The 20,840-nt window shown below is 44.1% G+C and overlaps 1 protein-coding gene across 3 annotated transcripts in view; it reads left to right on the top strand.

Moving 5' to 3' along the window:
* arfgef3 (ARFGEF family member 3) overlaps window positions 1-19,840 on the top strand; it is a 41,232-nt gene extending 21,392 nt beyond the window's left edge. For all 3 annotated transcript variants that reach the window (XM_062519723.1, XM_062519724.1, XM_062519722.1), the window contains exons 16-36: window positions 96-317; window positions 874-984; window positions 1,599-1,749; window positions 2,258-2,560; window positions 3,817-3,950; window positions 4,446-4,591; window positions 7,865-8,044; window positions 8,841-8,982; window positions 9,252-9,374; window positions 9,702-9,805; window positions 10,454-10,598; window positions 10,945-11,073; window positions 11,269-11,445; window positions 11,846-11,960; window positions 12,285-12,387; window positions 13,034-13,165; window positions 13,506-13,636; window positions 15,136-15,472; window positions 16,009-16,155; window positions 16,504-17,391; window positions 17,933-19,840. In XM_062519723.1, the coding sequence (XP_062375707.1) occupies window positions 96-317; window positions 874-984; window positions 1,599-1,749; window positions 2,258-2,560; window positions 3,817-3,950; window positions 4,446-4,591; window positions 7,865-8,044; window positions 8,841-8,982; window positions 9,252-9,374; window positions 9,702-9,805; window positions 10,454-10,598; window positions 10,945-11,073; window positions 11,269-11,445; window positions 11,846-11,960; window positions 12,285-12,387; window positions 13,034-13,165; window positions 13,506-13,636; window positions 15,136-15,472; window positions 16,009-16,155; window positions 16,504-17,391; window positions 17,933-18,124 (4,112 nt within the window). In that variant the 3' untranslated portion in view covers window positions 18,125-19,840. The remainder of the gene's footprint in view (window positions 1-95; window positions 318-873; window positions 985-1,598; window positions 1,750-2,257; window positions 2,561-3,816; window positions 3,951-4,445; window positions 4,592-7,864; window positions 8,045-8,840; window positions 8,983-9,251; window positions 9,375-9,701; window positions 9,806-10,453; window positions 10,599-10,944; window positions 11,074-11,268; window positions 11,446-11,845; window positions 11,961-12,284; window positions 12,388-13,033; window positions 13,166-13,505; window positions 13,637-15,135; window positions 15,473-16,008; window positions 16,156-16,503; window positions 17,392-17,932) is intronic.
* Window positions 19,841-20,840: the final 1,000 nt, after the last annotated feature.

Raw genomic sequence — 20,840 nt, 5'->3', positions numbered from 1 at the left:
ACACACACACACACACACACACAGATACGCACAGACACAGACATTCTTTGGCAATTGGTAAAGCTTTATCCACTGGTTATCTTATCTATCTCCAGGTATGGTGTTTGCACGCTACATCCTGACGGGCTGCTGGAAGAACCTGATCGACACGTTGTCGGCGCCCCTGACAGGCCGCATGGCTGGCAGCTCCAAGGGCCTGGCCTTCATCCTGGGCGCCGGGGCCGAGGGCGTGAAGGAGCAGAGCCAGCGTGAGCGGGATGCCATCTGCCTCAGCCTGGATGGCCTACGCAAGGCTGCCGCCCTGAGCTGCGCGCTAGGTAACACGCCGCCACGACAACGCGCCAAGGCTGTGTGCCACTGTGACCTTATGTTACCTTTTAAGTCTCATGCATCTCATGATACTGCTATTTGTTTTTGTCAAGGCTGAATAAAATATTAGACTTAAAGTTGGATGCACTTCCTGTCGGCATGGGAGAATGATCTGATATGTCAAGGTTGTGCACCTTGGCAGGCTGTCAGCTAATGGCATGGCAGCAGTATTCCTTGCAACCAGTAGCACCATTTTCAGGTGTTATTTCTAACGTGTGAAATGTAAAACAAGCAGTACTGGAGTGTGAGGGCAACTACATATGAGTGATCAAACCACTGAATAAGTGTGTGTGTCTGTGTTTGTCTGTGTGTGTGTGTGTGTGTGTGTGTGTCTGTGTGTGTGTGTGTGTCTGTGTGTGTGTGTGTGTGTGTGTCTGTGTGTGTCTGTGTGTGTCTGTGTGTGTGTGTGTGTGTGTGTGTGTCTGTGTGTGTCTGTGTGTGTGTGTGTGTGTGTGTGTGTGTGTGTGTGTGTGTGTGTGTGTGTGTGTGTGTGTGTATGTGTAGGTGTTGCTGCCAACTGTGCATCAGCTCTTGCTCAGATGGCTGCAGCCTCCTGTGTCCAGGAAGAGAAGGAGGAGAGAGAGGCAACAGAGATGGGGGACGCTATTACTCAAGGTACACACACACACACACACACACACACACACACACACACATGCAGTACACAGTTACACACACTCTTATACACATACATATACACACACATTCACACACAAACTCGTCCACATCCAAAGGCACAGCTCACACCTGATTACTCACACTCTTTAACTTACATTGTTAACTTCTTGGTCAAACCTCCCCATACACACATTCCATGCCTTCATACACACATATTCATATCTTCGTACACACACTCCATGCCTCCATACACACACTCCATGTCTTCACATACACACACTTGTCACACATGCTGGCTCAAGCATGTATAACATAAATATTCCACGCAAAAGTAACAATAAATCATATTTATTAAGTAATTATAGAAAGTATAGAATGGTCGAGAGGAGAGGGAGTCCGCCCGCATCTTGGGAAGTGGCCTTTTTATGCACTGGCCCACATCAGGCCCAAATCTCGCACACCTGCGCGCACTGGCACGTCTACCGCCCCCTGCTGGAAGGACACAATAGAATAGAAATAATACCATGGACAGGTCTGACAGGGTTGTGACTCGTGACACACTCCATGCGTTCATGCACACATGTCCATGTCTTCCCTCACTCCCACTGCAGTGAAGCAGCGTATGGAGCAGAAGCTGGAGCAGATGTCTCGTCCGCAGGGTGTGCGTCTGCACACGGCCCACGTCCTCTGCATGGACGCCATCCTCAACGTGGGCCTGGAGATGGGCAGCCACAACCAGGACTGCTGGCCCCACGTCTTCAGGTAGGCCGAGCACCTGACATCACCATGGCAACAGTGCCACAGAGCCTGTGTGGTCATTCTAGGAAAGGTTGGTAGCACTGTGGGGGTTAGGTTATACTGATATGCAAAAGAGAAGATACCATGAAAATATTGTGAAGATATGGCATCATTTTCTTGTTAGGCAGACTATGGATGTTCTATGGATGAGGTCTTATAATAGAACAGACCACTGTGTATGTTTATAGTCACAGGAAAATGTATTTTATACAGCCTCCCACATAGATGTTTTCCATATTATTGAAAGAGTTCAAAAAGATACCTTGTACCAACTAAGCTGTTCCTCACAGGTGAGAATGTTTGGGACACTGAGGTGCCTCTTCTGCTAGCTATCATACCAGTAAACAAGCTCTCTTTTCCAAAGTCCGTACAATGTATGTGGATGTGTAAGAGTGGCAGACATTCCAGATAAAAATGTTTTTATGGTAACGACAGACTTCTCGTTTCCCCTGCTGCTTGCGCTGCTGGACAGGGTGGTGGAGTACATCAGCTCGCTGGAGCACACCCACTTCAGCGACGGCAGCAGCGCCCAGCCCCACCTGGCCATCACGCAGGCCCAGCAGGCCGTGGACCTGGGCCTGGAGCCGGACGGCGAGCCCAGCCCCGAGAGGGAGCCGGGACTGGGGCTGAGTCAGCCGGTCATCCAGCCTCTGTCCATCCCCGAGCTGCTGAAGGAGGGCGGCCGCGGGAAAGGTCTGGAGCTGAGAGGGGGGAGCCTGCTCACGGGCCCCAGCGCAGCCAAAGCTGTGTGCACGCTCTCCACGCAGGCCGACAGGTGAGGGGGGGCTATATGCTGAGGCTCTGTGGCCAGTGTGTGCTGGAGCACTGGAGGCCATGGTGTTTGTCATTGTGTTCTACCATATTATTCTCAATTGCATGTTATTTATTCATTTATTTATATCCTGCATTTTCCATCCATTTTTTAATTAATTTCCCTTTTGTATGTCTCAGTCCATTTTTACTGTGATTTTTACTCCTTCATAGTCAGTTTTTGTCACCTAATAATGTTTTTCAGTACTACCAACAAATGGCCAATAGATGGCAGTTGTGAGCATAGTCTCAGTCGTAGGATAATTCCTGCATAGATGTGCACTTAACCCAAGTAAATAGATTGTACACTAAGTGGATGGTATGTGGAATGCAAGCATCAATTTAATCCTGGGTACGTATGGGCAGACAGAACACTTTTATAGACGCAGTTCATCTATGTGTGTCAATGGTAATAGCTGGTTAGAAGTGAGGGGAGGTTGAGTAAGGTCACTCTGTTACTGTACTCATTTGGTTAATGGGTTTTGAATTAATTGTATGAGTTACTCATACAGTGGTATCAGATTAATTCAGTGTTTATTATTAATTCAGAGTTTAAGAATGAAAACATTTCATGGCAGTTGGTATAGAGCAAAAGTGGAGAGGTGTGGTTAGCCGGGCAGATGGGAGGAAGTAAGTGTAATTGCTACATTTGAATGAAACCGCTACGGGAACGAGGAAATAGTTTTTAAGTAACATTCTGATCAAATTAAACACAGGAAATAAGAAACATGGCATCTGACAAGAATGAGTGACTAATGAGTGGTAATGCAAGTTGTGAAGTTTGTTTCCCAAGTTCTAAAGCAATCTGTTGCCTGGTCAGCTGATATACTGTAACAGTAAAAACAGTAGGCATATTAGATTTAGTTTTATAGTATTACAGCCATTTTCTCAGTTTGACACACTACTGTACAGTATGTGCCTTGTATAAACGTTTGTTATATAAAGCATAGGCAGCATACAACATTGCTTGTCAGCAAACATATGGTACTTTTAAACCCATTTAATATTGTGCCAGCAATTATATAATGCAGTCTTCCGATGTTTGTGCAGTCTTCCAGGAACTGATCCAATATCCTTTACTCGTGATATGAAGGTCACATGCCACATGCCAAGGAGCATGTGCAGTAATTTCAATACTGTTCTGTTGTGCATTGCATTCATCAATGATCTCTTTCCGCACTGCTCAGATCAGCTCTTGTGATGTATTGTATGTGCATGTAGGTTGTTTGAGGATGCGGCCAGTAAGCTGAATCTGGTGGGCCTGGTGGGGTTCCTGCACCAGCTGAGAAAGGCCTCCCAGTCCCAGCTGTTTGACTCCGTCACTGAGACTGGGGACTACTCCCTCGCCATGCCAGGTAATCCCCCCCCCCCCTCCTCACACACACACGCGCACACACACACACACACACACACACACACACACACACACATATGAAACCCCCATACTGGTCAGAGTTTTAGGGATGTGCTGGAGTGACTTGACTCAGTGTTTCTTTTTAAATTATCTTCTCTATTTTGAACCATCCAGCTGACCCTTTCTCAATATTGCCTCTTCTGCCTCTTCCCCTTTCTTCTCTTGTTTTCAGGCCTGATTAGAGCTTTGTTCACTGTTTTGTTCATGGTTGAAATGAAATTTAGACCCCCTTTTAGATTGTCAAGGGATTTTCAAGGTTGCCGTTCGGTTTATAACTTCTTTGTCCTTAATCATCCCATTATACTCTGACCTCCTGTTGTAACGTCATCTCTCTTTTTTTGCTCTTCTCTCTTTTCTCTTTCTCTCTTCTCTCCCCTTTTCTGTCTTTTCTGTCTCTTCATCTGCTCTCCTCTCCTCCTCTCCTCCCCTCTTTCAGGTGAAGCGAAGTCCACACAGGACCGTCGCAGCGCTCTGCACCTGTACCGACTGGGGGAGGCCATGCTGCGGATCGTGCGGAACAAGAGTCGCCCCCTGCTGCACATGATGAGAGCATGGAGCGTGGTAGCGCCCCATCTGGTGGAGGTAGGACACTACACTCAGTGAACACACGGTTGTTTTAACTGTTTATTTAGGTTTATCAAATAGTATACAAATTCTGAATTCAAAATATGAAATAGAAACAAGACAAGCCATTTTCTGTGTGTGTGGAGGGTTTGAGCAGAGACTAGGATTGCCACTGCTGTGAATGATCTGTATCCTGCTTAAAGGAGCATTTCACCCATTTACATTAAAGGGATAGTTCGGGTTTTAAGACACGAAGTTATATGGGTTCCCTGTCAGCAACGTTGTGCATCAGCACTGACTTACCCCCCGACAGCGTCCTGTGAGCCGAGATCCAGCCGGTTTTTGATCGTTTTTGATGCTGAAGTTGGCCAGTTGCTGGGGTCACGAAAGTAAAGTGTTTTTCCTCTCAAAACCATATGCGTTCAAAAGAGTGATATATTTGCACCACAAAAACGTTGTCCAGGAAAAATTCAAACCTCGTTATCACTTGGCACTATTCTTCTCGATTCCTATCACTGCGCGCTACTGACAGCTGGACAACGTTTTTGTGGAACACTTTACTTTCGTGACCCCAGCAACTTGCCGGACTACTTTCTTCAGCATCAAAAACGATCAAAAACCGGCTGGATCTCGGCTCACAGGACGCTGTCGGGGGGTAAGTCAGTGCTGATGCACAACGTTGCTGACAGGGAACCCATATAACTTCGTGTATTAAAACCCGAACTATCCTTTTAAGCTTTCTATTGTTAGAAACCCAGTCATATTTTCGAATGGTTGTGCATCATTCCCTCATTTTCCCCTGAGATGGGAGAAAAAAGCCGAAAATGTATTTTTGGGTTATGTGGATAAAATCCAACAACTCCCAGAATTCCCTGCCTTTCACTGCCTTACCAGCACCCACCAGGAAGTAGACAAGTACACAGAAGGACTCATTAATGTAACATTTTGGCATCATTGTTTTATGTTGTACTCAATCTTGTGGCCATATATCAATGTTGCTGGTCTTCAAAAGGAATTAGCGAAAAAATCGCGAAAAACCAAACCCAAAACGTTAATTAACATATTTCCATGTCAAATGTCCCACAAATTGACCGCATATGCTAGAATACCCGACCTTTAACAAGTATTAGTATCGCTAATACTATTTGTGCAATAACTTACTTGTGAATAACATAGGATAACTGACCTTGTGAGAGCTAGTCCATGCTAGTTTGAGCTAGCCCAGGCAAAGGCTAATCGACAGCCAATGATCCTAATCGACGTCCAGGCTTGCTGCAGGCCTTGATGTTCTGTGCTGTATCACAGCTCGTACAGGTCATCTCGTGCATCAAATTCACATACCAGATCTTCAGAATTCCCATTTGCCATATCAGTTTCAATATCAGCATTCAATGAATTAGTATTTAATATTAAATCATAGTTACTTATCAGCTTTCTCCACAGACCGGGAACCTATACTTCCAAAAAAGATGGCGGCTATATATTTTAGTTTCTGCAAGTGAAGTCCCACCGCTAGCGCCCCCTCTTGGAGAAATGAGGAAAGTGTTTGTAGTTTCATCTACTCGACAAAGATATAGGACTTCCTGCTTTCAATGATGTAAAATGACGATCATTGAAAGCAGGAAGTCCAACATTGAAAACTGTATTTCTCCTGTCTCAAGGCAAACTGAGGGAATGTTGCACGGCCATTCAAAAACATGACTGGTTTTCTAAAGATACAAAGCTTAATGCTAATCGGTGAAGTGTCCCTTTAAGGCAATAAGGTTTTCAAGAAAATGTCATAGTGCTCCTAAATGTTTTTCTGTGCTCCTACATTTTTTCATTTAGGAGCACCTGTGGTCTTAAACTTTATGATGAGGAAAAGCTAGGAAGTAGAGATTTTACCTTATGTCTCACAGCTAATTTACCGTAAGGTTACTACCATAAAGGACAGAATGACTGGTGGTGATTACTGGCAGGGACTATCTAGACTGTGTGCAACAGTTGTCAGGGGAATCACTGATTGTAAATTGTGCGTTACAGTAAGTTAAGAGTTCAGCCCACATGGCATGCAGTGGAATAAGGACATGTGTCCTTATATGTCCCAAATTAAAGAACAGTATAGTGGTAAAAGGGAAAAAAAGAAATCAAAGTATAAAGTAGGGCCCATGGTAAAATACAGATGAATCATACAGCCAGTTGTGCATGCTAAGGAAACCCAATTGCCTAATTCTATGGGCGAATGCCCTAAGTTTCGACATTTTATGTCTTTCAGGCTTCTGGTAAGTGGTTAGTAAATGATTATCAGGGGGACGTACACGAGACCATTAACCCCTCTATGACATATCAGTACGTCACACTTCAGATTTTAATTGTTGTTTTATTTTTTTATTGGGACCATTGCTCAGTGCAGTTCTGGCCAAACCTAGATTACTAGCATAGATTACTAGTAAATGAAAGTTAGTGAAGGATACCACAGTACACTACCTCTGAGTTTCATTTCAGAGTTTCTGGGATTTAAGCATTATGACTCGTCTCAAAAATCATGTTCCTCTACAGTAGCAGTGTGTGCATTTGTGTATTGTTGTATCATGAGGTAAACTACAGTCAAATCATGAAATAAATGCATACTGTATAGTCCATCCTGTGTACATGTTCATTCAGAACCTTTTGCACTTGTGTGTGAATTCTGTCTTTATTTTGACCCTTGAGAATTTTGTCACTTTCAGGTGCCTCAGGTGTTATCTAATGGTAGTTTTGGCACTATTTGGGAACTTGTTTTGGTCAGAAATAAGCCGACAATCTCTTTGTCTCTTTCTCTTTTTGAGTTTTTATAGAGGTAATAAAGGTGTACATGCTTTTTGCTTATGTAGCATGCCTCACCCAAAGAGATAATGAGCCACACCTACAGTGGACAGTGCGATAGTTTTGATAGCAGTTCCAATTGTTATCTTAATATGACCAATGATCATGGTACACCTTTGGTGGAGTACTGTACATCATCAGTCTGCTTCAATCAATACTGCATAGAAAAGCGGTCAAAGTGCAAACTAGAAAAGCACTCGGAGGCGCAGATGTACGCTTTTGCGCCCACTTCATGCGTAATTGTTTTCGCAAACAACAGACAAACAGACAGACAGACAGACAGACAGACAGACTAACCCCCCCCCCGATGAAAACATAACCTCCTTGGCGGAGGTAATAAATACATAGTACACAGTCATACAGCACTTTTTGCACATGTGCGAATACAAACACATGCTTGAATTCCATCCCTCTTTTTCATGCTATGCCCCCATGTCACCCCTCTAGGCAGCCTGTCACAAAGAGCGCCACGTCTCCCAGAAGGCCGTGTCCTTCATCCACGACGTGCTGATGGAGGTGCTCACCAGCTGGGCCGAGCTCCCGCACTTCCACTTCAACGAGGCGCTCTTCCGGCCCTTCGAGCACATCATGCAGCTGGAGCTGTGTGACGAGGACGTGCAGGACCAGGTGAGGATGTCACACTCAGAACGCACAGGGACTCACAAGATCAGCATAAGCACAAGATTAGCCGCGGCTTATACATTGATTTTGCAAAATGTCTTCAGCTATGAGGTTAATACAGGGGGGCAGTTAATATGGTGTTAATATGGTTTTATTTCTTTTAACTTGCATAAAACACTGTCCTGCGGCTTATACACAATGCGGTTTATATGCGGGACATTACTGTACTCTAATGGTTGGGGGGAGTGCTACACTACACCTATATGATGCAGAGCTCTGTAATAATCCATGTTCAGCAGATGAATAATACATACATGTGTACAGTAAGTGAATGAAACTCTTGGCCTGTAGGAGTCTGTAAAGAACATTTGTTGAATTGGTGTAAAGAATGTTTGAATTAATGAGTGTAAAACAAAAGGAAAGGAATTGTATAGTATGCTTTTTGGATTAACAAGAAGGCACTGGTCAATTGGGGATAAATTGGCTTGTTTCTTGATTCACTGATACACTGATATCAAGATATTCAAAGAATGTGACTTTGACTTTGACTGACAGGGAATACATGACTCTCCTCTTGCTAGTATGTCTAATATGGAACACTGTTATCCATTTGCCCTTGTTGAAATCAAACGTATGTTTCTGTAGATTTAAACCGTGATTGTTTATCCTATTCACTTTGGTTGGGTAATACTTAACCTCACCTTCACCTGCCAGTAATACTGCACAGAAATGCCTGAGTAGTACCCATTGCCCACACCCACACCCACACCCACACCCCTGCCCTGTCTTCTGCTGCCCACAGGTGGTGACCTCCATCGGGGAGCTGGTGGAGATGTGCTCCCCCCAGATCCAGTCAGGCTGGAGGCCCCTCTTCAGTGCCCTGAGGACGGTCCACGGGAGCAAGACCGACACCAAAAACTACCTGATTGGGGAGTACTCCATGGGTGAGTCAGGCCTGCCCTGAGCAGTACACTGTTGGGTCATGTCAAACAACTGCTCCTTGTGTGCGCGTGTGGAAGAAAAGCATTCAGCATGTATTAGAAATACACCCTCATGGAAAGCAGATATGTATAGCATATTGTAAAGATATGACATATTTTTGTACACATTTAGTACGATTCATATTGTTCTTAAAAACATCGTAAGTGAACTGGATCATAAGTAGACTGGTTATGATAATTTATTTGTGGTTATTTTATCCTTGACACTGCAGGGAAATCCCAGGCCCCAGTGTTTGACGTCTTTGAGGCCTTCATCAACACAGACAACATTCAAGTGTTTGCCAATGCAGCAACAGACTACATCATGTGCCTTATGAAGTTTGTCAAGGGGTTGGGTAAGACAGCTTTAAAGAATACAATATTTGTATCTGTTTGATAATGTGTCTTAAATTTCCCCTTGGGGATCAATAAATTATCTATCTCATCTATCTCATCTGTGTACATCTGAAATAGCCAGTGACATACCATTTCCTACATTGAGCTACTGTATGTGGATCCAGCTGTGGAATATTGTAATGTCCATCCATTTGTATTGCAGTTGCTAATGGTGATGATGGCCCCAGACCATAGTCAGGGTTCATGTGAAAAGCCATTGCATCACTCAAATGTGTGTCCTCTTGCTCAAGCTACATCAGATATCTGTGTTCTCGGCCATACTGTAGGTGAGGTGGACTACAAAGAGATTGGAGACTGTGTGCATGTGATGGGCTACAGCTCCACGGACCTGTGTCTGCCAGCGCTGGACTACCTGAGGAAGTGCTCGGAGGTACAGTTTGCAGCAGCACAATACAAATGGCTAAAAACTTCCCCAACCATATATACAGAAGATAATACAAGTGATTATCTCTGTTTTATAGCATGGTCATAAATGTGTGGTTTCAGTTTATCACCATCCATTAATTATTCACAATGGTAATAACTGGAACACCCACACCAAAAGGGTCATCTCTGTTGTCATAGTTCAAGTTCAAGTTCAAGTAGTTAATTCATGTACTCATAAATGGAATTTAAAAAGTTATTAAATTCTTGTGATCAAGAGCCGTCTACTCATAATATGATCATAATGTCATTTCATGTCTAGTACATATTACCATCCATTGCATATTCAGGGAAGAATGACTGAACATTGAGCTCTAACGGAATTGTACTGGATTGCATTAAAAACATTTGAATGTACACTAAGAACCTCAGTGAAGACTTTCAACATAATGTTATCGTTTCCCTTATTATGTAGCAATGTGGAACAATCTCATTATTACACTGTGTCATACAAAACCTTCATTTGGAAAACCAAATTACAAAATCAATACAACTATATAATAATAATAATAATAATATAATCTCATAAGCTGTACAAACCCCTGTGAACAAAACTTCTTTGTCATCTGCTTGGCGTGTGACTCTCTGTCCTCAGCTGCTTGCCAAAATCTTCAAGATGCCCTCCAAGCCCGTGTTCCTGGGGGCTCGGCTGGCCAGCCTGCCCATGCGGGCACAGGAGCGCTCGGTCAGCAGCGAGGATGGCATGGACTGCGTCCTGGCCGAGTTTGACGACGACACAGGTGCCACACTGTCTGTTGCATTGTCATGGTCAGGAAAGAGAGTGCATGGGAAACATTAGAGACTGCCTAATAAAAAAAATACATTTTCTGTCAGATGGAGAATGCTGAAATTTCTTCGATGCTGCTGTGAATGTCCAAAATCAAAATAGCCAAATACTGTACGAAACTGAACCAAATACTCATATTGGCTGGCAATTGAATGTGTATGCACTGTTAACTAATCAAAAGGGACCAAACATTTTAGGCAAGTTAATCCAGAAGAATTGATGGTGGATAGTTGCATCTTGCATGTACACATACTGTACAGTAAATTCATCCTCAGATGCACGTTGTGTGTGTTTTGCAGGCCTGATTCAGGTGTGGATCCTGCTGCTGGAGCAGCTGACGGCTGCCGTGTCCAACTGCCCACGACAGCACCAACCCCCTACCCTGGACCTGCTGTTCCAGCTGCTCCGAGACATCACCAGGATACCAGGTACCAGAGACCGCTCATGCCAATGTGAAAAGCCACAGAGAACAGAGACACAACAGAAATGTTTTTCCTGTAATCCTTTGTCTCATCTTCACAGTGCTTTCCTTCATTCCCTCCCTCGTTTCTTCTTTTTTAATTCTTTTTGTGTTGTTCTTTTTGCTTTCCCTCTCTCTCTGTCTCTCTGTCTCTCTCTCTCAGGGCCAGGCTTTGCCATATTCTCTGTCATCCAGCTTCTCCTGCCGGTGATGTCGCTGTGGCTGCAGCGTAGCCACGGCGACCACTCCTACTGGGACATAGCAGCGGCCAACTTCAAGCACGCCATCGGGCTCTCCTGTGAGCTGGTGGTGGAACATGTCCAGAGCTTCATCCACTCAGGTACGCTCAAAGGCCCACGCTCGGCCCACTCTTGGCCCACTCTCGGCCCACTCTCGGCCCACTCATGGCCCTGTGAGTAGCTACCAGTGGAGCTACTCCATGGGTTACCTACTACTAACTGTGTTGTTTGGTCCACAATTGTGCCACTCTTGTCACTATGGATTGCTTATTAACCTAGAGGGATATTTTACTCATTAATTTGTGAAGTATTATGTACATAATGTTTTAGGATGCTGAGGAAATGATCACATATGGACACTTCAGACTTCTGGAACCACTGTAGTTTTGTAGCATTGGTGGATGGGACAGAAGCCTGAGTAGGAACATACTGTACCTTTATCTGTCGATTGGTGGATTCATTGATTGGTTGCTCATAACTTTGCTCCATGCTGTTCCATAGACATTGGCTATGAGAGTCTGATCAACCTGATGCTGAAGGACCTGTTTAAGCTGCTGGTGGCCTGTGTGGCCGAGCCTGCAGAAGCCATCTCTAGAGTGGGCTGCTCCTGCATCAGGTAAACTCCTGCTGTGCTGACACGTCGGCTGGAGTCTGTCTCTAACAGGAAAGCTACACCGGGCGCGTAGATGAAACACTCAGCTCACGTTGCGTCTACTGCCACAATTATCTTCCACTGTAATCAATGGAAGTAACTACACTAGACGTGATAGTGGCACACAGTACGTTATACATATGCACATACACATGCCTGATGTAGTTTCCCTGTTAGACCACTGTTGAACTCCTACTATCCAGTCCTGCCTTAACGTTTGTTTTTTATATCCAGAGCTGGAGTTGTTTATGTCATGTGTCTAGTAACATGTTACATGGTGATCGGCAGGTATGTTTTGGTGACTGCTGGGCCCGTCTTTACTGAAGAGATGTGGCGTCTAGCCTGCTGTGCATTACAAGATGCCTTCTCTGCCACTCTGGAGCCTGTCAAGGTAACACTGCTATGTCTGCTAGTGCTACTCTTCAAACACTAAACTTAACTTTCAGAACAACAACTTTGTCATCATTTATATTCATCTGCTGCTGCTATTGACACTGCCAGACAAGAGTGTGCAATTTTTAATCTTGGCGTGGGCAATTGGTGTTTTCTTGTGAGTGATAACTTTGCTAAATGTTGATTTTTTAATACGGATTTTGAAAAGACAAAGCGAGTGAGAGAATGCAAACATGCTAATGTAGGAAGCATATTGCGTCTTCACATTATATGACATGTGAACATTCATGTTTGGGTTTGAACTCAAACTTTTTTGTAGGAGTACTGTAGGTTAGTCCTCAAGCCTGATCCAAGTACCGGTAGATGTGTGTGTGTGCAAACTGGAAATTATACAGTATGTATGTACACACTCATAATGCTCTACTGATTTAAGAATAGTCTCACTTATGTAATATGGATGATATATGAAATGTTATTTGGATGCATTTCCGTTAGACCCTTAAGTTAAGTTAACTAATGGATGATCTGTGCAGAGGTGTTGTTTGTAATGAGTGGTTATCTAAGGCGGAAAACCAACATAAAACTATTTTGTTTACTAACAAATGTTATCCCTTCAATTGATATTGTCCTTGTGTGTCCTGTAGAACCTTCTGGCATGTTTCCGGAGTGGGTCGGACAGTTTTTCAGGTGACGCATGTGAGGTGAAGGTAGCTGCCCCCTCCCATTCTCCCTCAGCCGAGGCAGAGTACTGGAGGATCCGCGCCATGGCCCAACAGGTGGGCATCCATTTCCCTCTCCGGGTTGCACTCTGTGTAAGGAGCTAGATAGATAAACGTGACGACTTGTCTGAGGAAGGGCAAGTTGGCCCGAAACGTTACACCTTTGGTGATTAAAAAAACCCCAAAAAACTTTCCATTCCATTGGAGCTCTAGTGTGCGTACTTTTTAATTCATTCTCATTTGTTGTCCAGCACCTACTGTGTATTATGTGCCCCTTGCACACATTTGACTTGACTTCCCCACTCAACCATCTGGGTGGGACCTTTTTCCTCAATTCTTGTCCTCTTTAATGCCACTCTCTTTTTCTTCTCCCCTTCTTTCTCTCTCTCCCCCTCAGGTCTTCATGCTTGATACTCAGTGTTCGCCCAAAACCCCCAGCAACAAGGAGGGCTTTGAGCATGCTCAGTCTTGTGTCCTTATCATAGAGCTGCCTCCAGACCAGCACTCTAACGGACACACACAGAAGAGGTGGGATTAACAGCCACCCTGTCTGAATACAACTCCTAGCAGCAGTGCACTTCATGTGCCGTATGATGCATGGGGCAGTTTTTTAAGCAATGTTGCTGGGCAATGTTTCTCACTACACTAGTTCTGCCATGTTCCCATTGATATTGGGCAACAATTTCTCTTCTGGAGAACTTTAATCATCAGTAAGTAAATCGTCAAGATCATCCAAGCACAATGAATGGAACTGGTTATGTGGTTTCCCAGCAACATTGCTCAAAAAGTTGCCCCATGTATCATCACCTTTATAGTTTAATTCATACATTTGATTTCCTTTGTGAGTCACATGCACTAAACCAAAGACGGTTGAAAAGCATGGTCCCATAATTAAAATCTTGGCATTTTTAGTTTAAGTTTACCACTCAAGTGCCAAAAAGAGATGCAGCTGCTTGTTGGTAGATCCCCATTGTAGGCTACTTGTCTTTTCTCAGAAACATGTTTTCATAAACATGTCAACTTTATTGACTTATGACATGAGTATAAAGTTTATTACAGGTGAGAAGTGTAATCAAAGATCCTTGATTACTAACTAAGGACAGGACAAAGATATGGGAGCAAAACAGGACTGTTAAGTGTGTCACCTTACATCACTAAATAAACTGTAAGGCTGTAGGTATACTGGGGCAAGCTTTGTAGTAGTTGATCAAAGAAAAATACTGTCTCCACGGCCGATTGACACCGGAATTACACTTTAACAAGCAATGAGAGTGGTTAGACATAATTTTGTTTACAGTATTATCGCATGTAATCCTACTGTATATGATACCAATGAATCATTCTTAAGGATATGGAATGAATAATTGAATTAGTCTGTGAATCGAGCTAGCTAGCTAACGCTAGCTTTAAAAGCTATTCAAGTGGGTGATAGCAGTAGCCTACACTTGCAATTCCTGGTAAACATTGCACCTTTGTAAACGTTAGACTGTTGTCTCACTTATGTGTCTCTTTCTCTCATGCTGGACCTCCCACAGAAAAATTGGGTAAGAATCAACTAAACCGGAACTGAAGAACCAGACTTATGTTGCTGTGTTGCCATTGCATGTGGAGGCTTGTTGCTTCATATTGCACAAGCCAGGGGTTATAAACGGCATTCACATTTGTATTACCATATAAGAACTGTATTTTACTGTAGATGGATGAATGGATGAATGAATGAATGAATGAACAAAGGAATGAATGAATGAAGAAATGAATGAATGACTAGAAAGGTGCCTTAAGCATGGCTTGAGTCTTGGGTCTGGTGACGTGTTTGTGAGACATTGCAAAAAGCTGGGCAAAAACGAGCAGCTGAATTAGAGCGTTCCTTTTTTACCCAAGCATATTCTAAGCAAAGATCCTTCATTACTCCGCTTTAACCCTCTCTGCTCTAAGCAATCTATGATTCCTCTGTAGATCACGTCAAATGAAATTGTGTATTGAGAGGCCCAACTCTTATCTTCACTTCTGTTGCGTTCCTCATACAGGATCCCTTTCAGAACCATCGTGGTGAGTCTTCTGTCCCATCAGGTTCTCCTACAGAACCTATACGACATCCTGCTGGAGGAGTTTGTCAAAGGCACCGGAGGGGACAGCCAGGAGCGCACCACGCCCGTCTCGGAACCCCGTTCCGCCGGGTTCCTTCGTTACATCTCCATGCAGAACCTGGCGATCATCTTCGACTTGCTGCTGGACTCGTACCAGACGGCCCGTGACTTTGACACGCGGCCCGGTCTCAAGTACCTGCTGATGAAGGTGTCGGGAGTCAGCGGGGCGGCCAACCTGTACCGCCAGTCAGCCATGAGTTTCAACATCTACTTCCAGGTCAAGGGCACTACAATTGATTATTGATTTGAATTAATCCCGTTCATTCCATTCTGTTAGCCTGGAAATCCAGACCCAAATCTACAGTAGAAAGATGTATGGCTTGGCTATGAGTAATGAAAATAACCCAATTTGAGGGGCAGTTCCAAGCATGCTTTTGAAAATATCACACAACTGTATAACACTATGGCCAATGTTTACTGACTGGCTTCGGACTTTGACATAGCAGCGCTGTTTAGCTCGCCTCTAGCCTGCCTATATCAGATACACCTACTGTATGTGATTGGTGCAGCTTGGGTCCATTGGCATGGTTAATGAATATTATTACTGATACAGTTACTCGCTGGGTACCATTCTGTTGCATTCAGAAGTAAAAAATATAGCTTTTGTTCACCTGAGATGTCACCTAAATTCTTGTTCAAGTGATTTTCAGATTCATCTGATCTACATACGGTACTCGTTTTTTGTGCATAAAATATGTAATTGATTTTGTGATTTGTAATTTTGTGCTAAAATCATTCTGTTACGACCTCCAGGCACTCCTTTGTGCTACACTGACAAATCAGGAGAACATCACAGTGGAGCAGGTGAAAAGGATTCTGGGAGAGGAAGAGGAGGGCAGCTCAGACTCATCACAGGCCTGCTCCTCAGAGGACGAAGACATCTTTGAAGAGACTGCACAGGTAAAAAAAGAAAGCAATATTGCATGAATGAACAAAGACATAACTTCACAATTAACACATGAGTAAATTATATTCATGTATTGCATGAGTATACTGTATATACATATCATATTATAGTACATATCATATCTTATGTATTTGTAGTCATAGAGACGTAATTAATTATACGATGATTTAGTTTCAGTACATAGTTTCAGAGTATATAATCACAATACCTATAATTGCATGACCATACTCATCCTTGCTAGGAAAGACGGACAAATCCTACTTCTCTGATATCTTGCATTGAATTTGACATATAAAATGGAAATTTAATGCATCCCGGTTTCCATCCTATTGCCTCCACAGGTGAGCCCACCGCGGGGTAAAGACAAGCGTCAGTGGCGCGCCACCATCCCGTCCCTGAGCTCCCAGCCGGCCAGCGGCGTGGACTGGGCCTGGCTGGTCAAGCGCCTGCACAAGCTGTGCATGGACCTGAGCAACAACTACATCCAGATGCACCTGGACCTGGAGAGCAGCCTGGGGGCGCTCGGCGGCGACGAGCCCGTGCTGGGCCACCACCGCGGCGGAGGCGACCCGCTCTTCTTCCTCCCCCTCTTCCCCTCCGAGAGCTCCACGCCCACCCCCTCCACCACCGGGGGGCCCTCGGGCCGGGGCACGCCGTCCGAGGACGGCTTCCGTTGCCAGCCCGCGGTGGAGACGCCGGGCGAAGAGCCCGTGCTGCAGACGCCTCCCGGGGCGGCGGCACCACCTGCGGCGGCGGCTTCGGCAGCGGGCGTCTCCAGCGGCGGCGGCGGTGGCCTGCCCCACCTGCGGGGGGGCGAGCGAGGGCCGAGGGAGCGCAGCGACTCCACCGGCCGCAAGAAGGAGTGGTGGGAGAGCGCGGGCAACAAGCTCTACACCATCGCCACCGACCGCACCATCACCAAGCTCATGATCGAGTACAAGCGCCGCAAGCAGCAGCAGCAGCAGCAGCAGCAGGGACACCCCGTCTCCCACTCGCACCCGGCCTTCGCCCGGGAGGCCAAGCCCGGCGAGAGGAGGACTGAGGTGGGCTCGCTGCGGGAGCCCGAGTCCCCCGGGCCCCAGAGGCCCCAGCAGCTGGTGGACCAGGGCCCCATGAGACACTCGTTCAGCGCGGGGCCCGAGGTGCTGAGGCAGGAGAAGAGGCCGCGCTCGGGCTCCATGGCCAGCTCGCACAGCATCTCCCTCCGAGACGCGGAAGCACAGATCCAGGTGGGCAGGGTCAGGGGGGGCTGGGTGGTGGTGAATGTGAGATGGAAGTGATGAGATAAATGTCCTTACTGTACTGTAACTGACCCTAGACAGATGGCCCATCATTTTAGGGAGTTTTTCCTCGCCCCTGTTACTCATGGGTCCTCTCTGAATCTCTGAATGTTTAACACATTTTTCATGGACATTAGTATAAATACAAATGCAAAAAACGCCGGAGTTAGCATGACTGCTAATTTCCATCCGCTGTCCCTCTGTAAAGCGCCCTGAGACATGTGTAATGGTTTGGCGCTCTATAAGTGAAATTTAATTGAAATTGAAATTGAAGTCCGGAGGGCGCGATAGGCATGAAGATGGAGCATACACTGTAATTTTTACAGAATACAGAATAAGCTTGATTTCCTGTGTGTTTCTATCTGCTCTGCAGCTCATTTTAAAAGTAGTTTATGTTAGTAGTTTTTCTTAATTCCATACAGATCAAATGAAATGGCATGAAATGAAATGAGAGAATGACCCGTCTCTTTTTATCTTGTTGATTGGACAGGCGTGGACCAACATGGTCCTGACGGTCCTGAACCAGATCCAGCTCCTGCCCGACCCCACCTTCATCGCCCTGCAGGCCGCCGTGTTCCCCTGCATCAGTCAGCTCACCTGCCACGTGACCGACCCCAAGGTGCGGCAGGCCGTCCGGGAGTGGTTGAGTCGGGTGGGCCGAGTCTACGACATCATCCTGTAGACGGGAGGCACGTCACCGTCCACTTTCACCGTGACCGGAGGTTGTTGAAGGTCGCCGGGGAGTGTTTTACGTTGACTTGGAAACGACCTTGGGCTTTTGTGTCTATGTTTCTGTTGGCCATGCTAGCGCTCTCGTTTGTCTCTGTTGCTTTCCTCTCACTGAAAGGAGTCATCTGTATGTTTTTTTTTTTTTTTTTTTTTTTACTGAACCAGAACCTTTGCATACTTGATTTCAATGATGTATCATAGTGGCCAGTACAGTATGTTTATTTATGTTTATTTATGGTATTTATCATAGTGGCCATTTGTTTTCCATTGTATATTTGTGAATCATTGTATATTTAATTTATTTGAATGCGGAATATATTCATAATATACATATCTATTTTAATGATGACTGAATGTTTTTGTCTGATATTTTGCATATACTGTAGTACAAAATCCAATATTGTGCCATATATTGTACATGTGAAATTGACACATGACCCCCTGGATGATATGCCCAATCCATCACTGTTTTTATCTTTGGAAGGCAAATAATCAGGACTATGCTGTATGCTGAGTCACTTGCTTGAAGTGTGTTTGCGTGTGCAAGCATGATGTGACTGGTGGCTTGCATGTCTGTCTTGGACAATGATCATACCATAGAGTTCAAGTGTTGAATTAAAAGCTGCTTTCTGTGTGGATAACATGCTGAACATCATTAGTGGTTTACTCATCCTGGAAACAAAGTATTTTTAATTTACCTTACTCTATACTTGCATTTACATAAAGTTATTGAATATCCATTACAGGCACAGCAGCAGTCTCTGTGAAATGGAACTGTGTGTATTTGCCATTACTTGTAATCACGCTGCCAGTGGAATAAAGGAACATTGACCTTGGCTTGCAAAACACAGTGTAACCCAAAGAGGTTTGGCATTAGGGTTTATTATCCCCAATGAATTGATGCCAATCAACATTTGAAACGGCTGAAAAATGGTCATGTGACATTGTTGTACCGAACCTGCTGATTCATCCTTGAAGTCTTTTGATCCTTGTGTTCATTTATGTGTATTGTGTTGTAAGAAGCTGTTTGTTTGGTGATTACTGAACGCTTTAAGTCCTCATGACTGTTGCAGTGGACTCAACAGAGGTGGCACAAATGACCGTCAAATTTGAGTGTTCTGTTCCCTCTGATTGTTTTCACATTTTCATAGTGTTCATAGTTCTAAGGTAGCGCGTGTCTGTTGCTGGTGTGCAAAGAAAATGCCTTGCTTTTGATGGTGATGACCAAAGATGAACCCTGTTCTCTGTCACTATTATGTTTGTTTGTTTGTTTGTTTGTTTGTTTTGTTTCTTCCACACAGTAAACAAAGTTCCTGTAAATACCATAGTTACATACCCTGTGTTATCAGTCCTTACTCAACTAACAACAAACTCCAACAGTTTACAAAATTGACCTATAGTAGTTAATTAAGTGAAGCTAATGCTATTACGTATTGCTAAAACTCTTCATCAGTATGGAATGGGACTTTCTATGATTTGTGTTATGTTGTGGAGGGGCTATTTTTTAGTAATTGGCACAGTGATTTGGAGAAGAGAGTGTGGTTGTTTGGCTCCATACAGTATGTTCAATGCCCAATATGTCTTAAACAGGTAAATGGCTCGTGGCGATTTGCAACACACACAAACACACACACACACACACACACACACACACACACACACACACACACACACAGTTTCTTTGTTCCAGTTACCTTCTTATCCTTGATATTAAATCCTTTTAAAAAGTTATCTGAAGTGTTTGTTTGTATCTGTGTGTGTGTGTGTGTGTGTGTGTGTCTGCAAAATTTGTGAAACGAGGGGAGAGGATTAATTTCAAGCTATGTTATTGACCAAATATGGATCAATAGCAAAGTGTTCAATTGGTCAGATTCGTTTTAATGTGTTAAATGTACCGCACAATTAATGTTTAATACAGCCTTCACCATGGTGATATGAATGCCATAAACATGAGTTTTTGATTAATCAATCAATATGAAATATAAAATACCAGTCATGTGTTGGTATTGTAGATGAGATGTGAGATAACTTTTTCCCTTTGTGTGTGTGTGTGTGTGTGTGTGTGTGTGTGTGTGTCGGGTCGGGGGTCTGGGGTGGATGTGAGATGCAAGTCCTAAGGAATGATAGGCATGATGACAGAACATACGCCATAACTTTTCCTCTGATATTGTGCCATATCTTGTACATGACTCCTTGGATGATAGGCCCAATTCATCCGTCTTTGGACAGCAGATAATCAGGGGCCTCATTTTAAAAAAAACATTTGTACACAGATTTGATCTTAGACCATGTAGTACACATTACACAATAATCCAGACTATTTGTTCTGTGTTCAGTGCCGGTGCCATTTAAATATTTAATTTTGTAAAGAGTCACAAAATACATTGGCCATGTTTTCTCTATCAAATGTATTTATTGCATACCACCCATTCATTTTCCATATGGATGTTCATTGTGACACACAGCTTATTACTTAGTATTAAGATATATACAGCAATATATACTGTATATATATACAGCAAAGATATTAATATTATATACAGCATAACATAAATCCCTATCTTCAAAAAACGTTAACAATATATTACTTAAAACAATGTTTAGTCATTTGTATACAATCAATGGAAAGGTACATATTTATTGACATATGTTGTGTAAATTCAGTGTTT

Source organism: Sardina pilchardus, chromosome 18 (assembly GCF_963854185.1).
Source record: "Sardina pilchardus chromosome 18, fSarPil1.1, whole genome shotgun sequence".
Classification (NCBI taxonomy): domain Eukaryota; kingdom Metazoa; phylum Chordata; class Actinopteri; order Clupeiformes; family Clupeidae; genus Sardina; species Sardina pilchardus.
The sequence above is the reverse complement of the archived record's forward strand: the minus strand, read 5'-3'. Positions and strand labels throughout refer to the sequence as shown.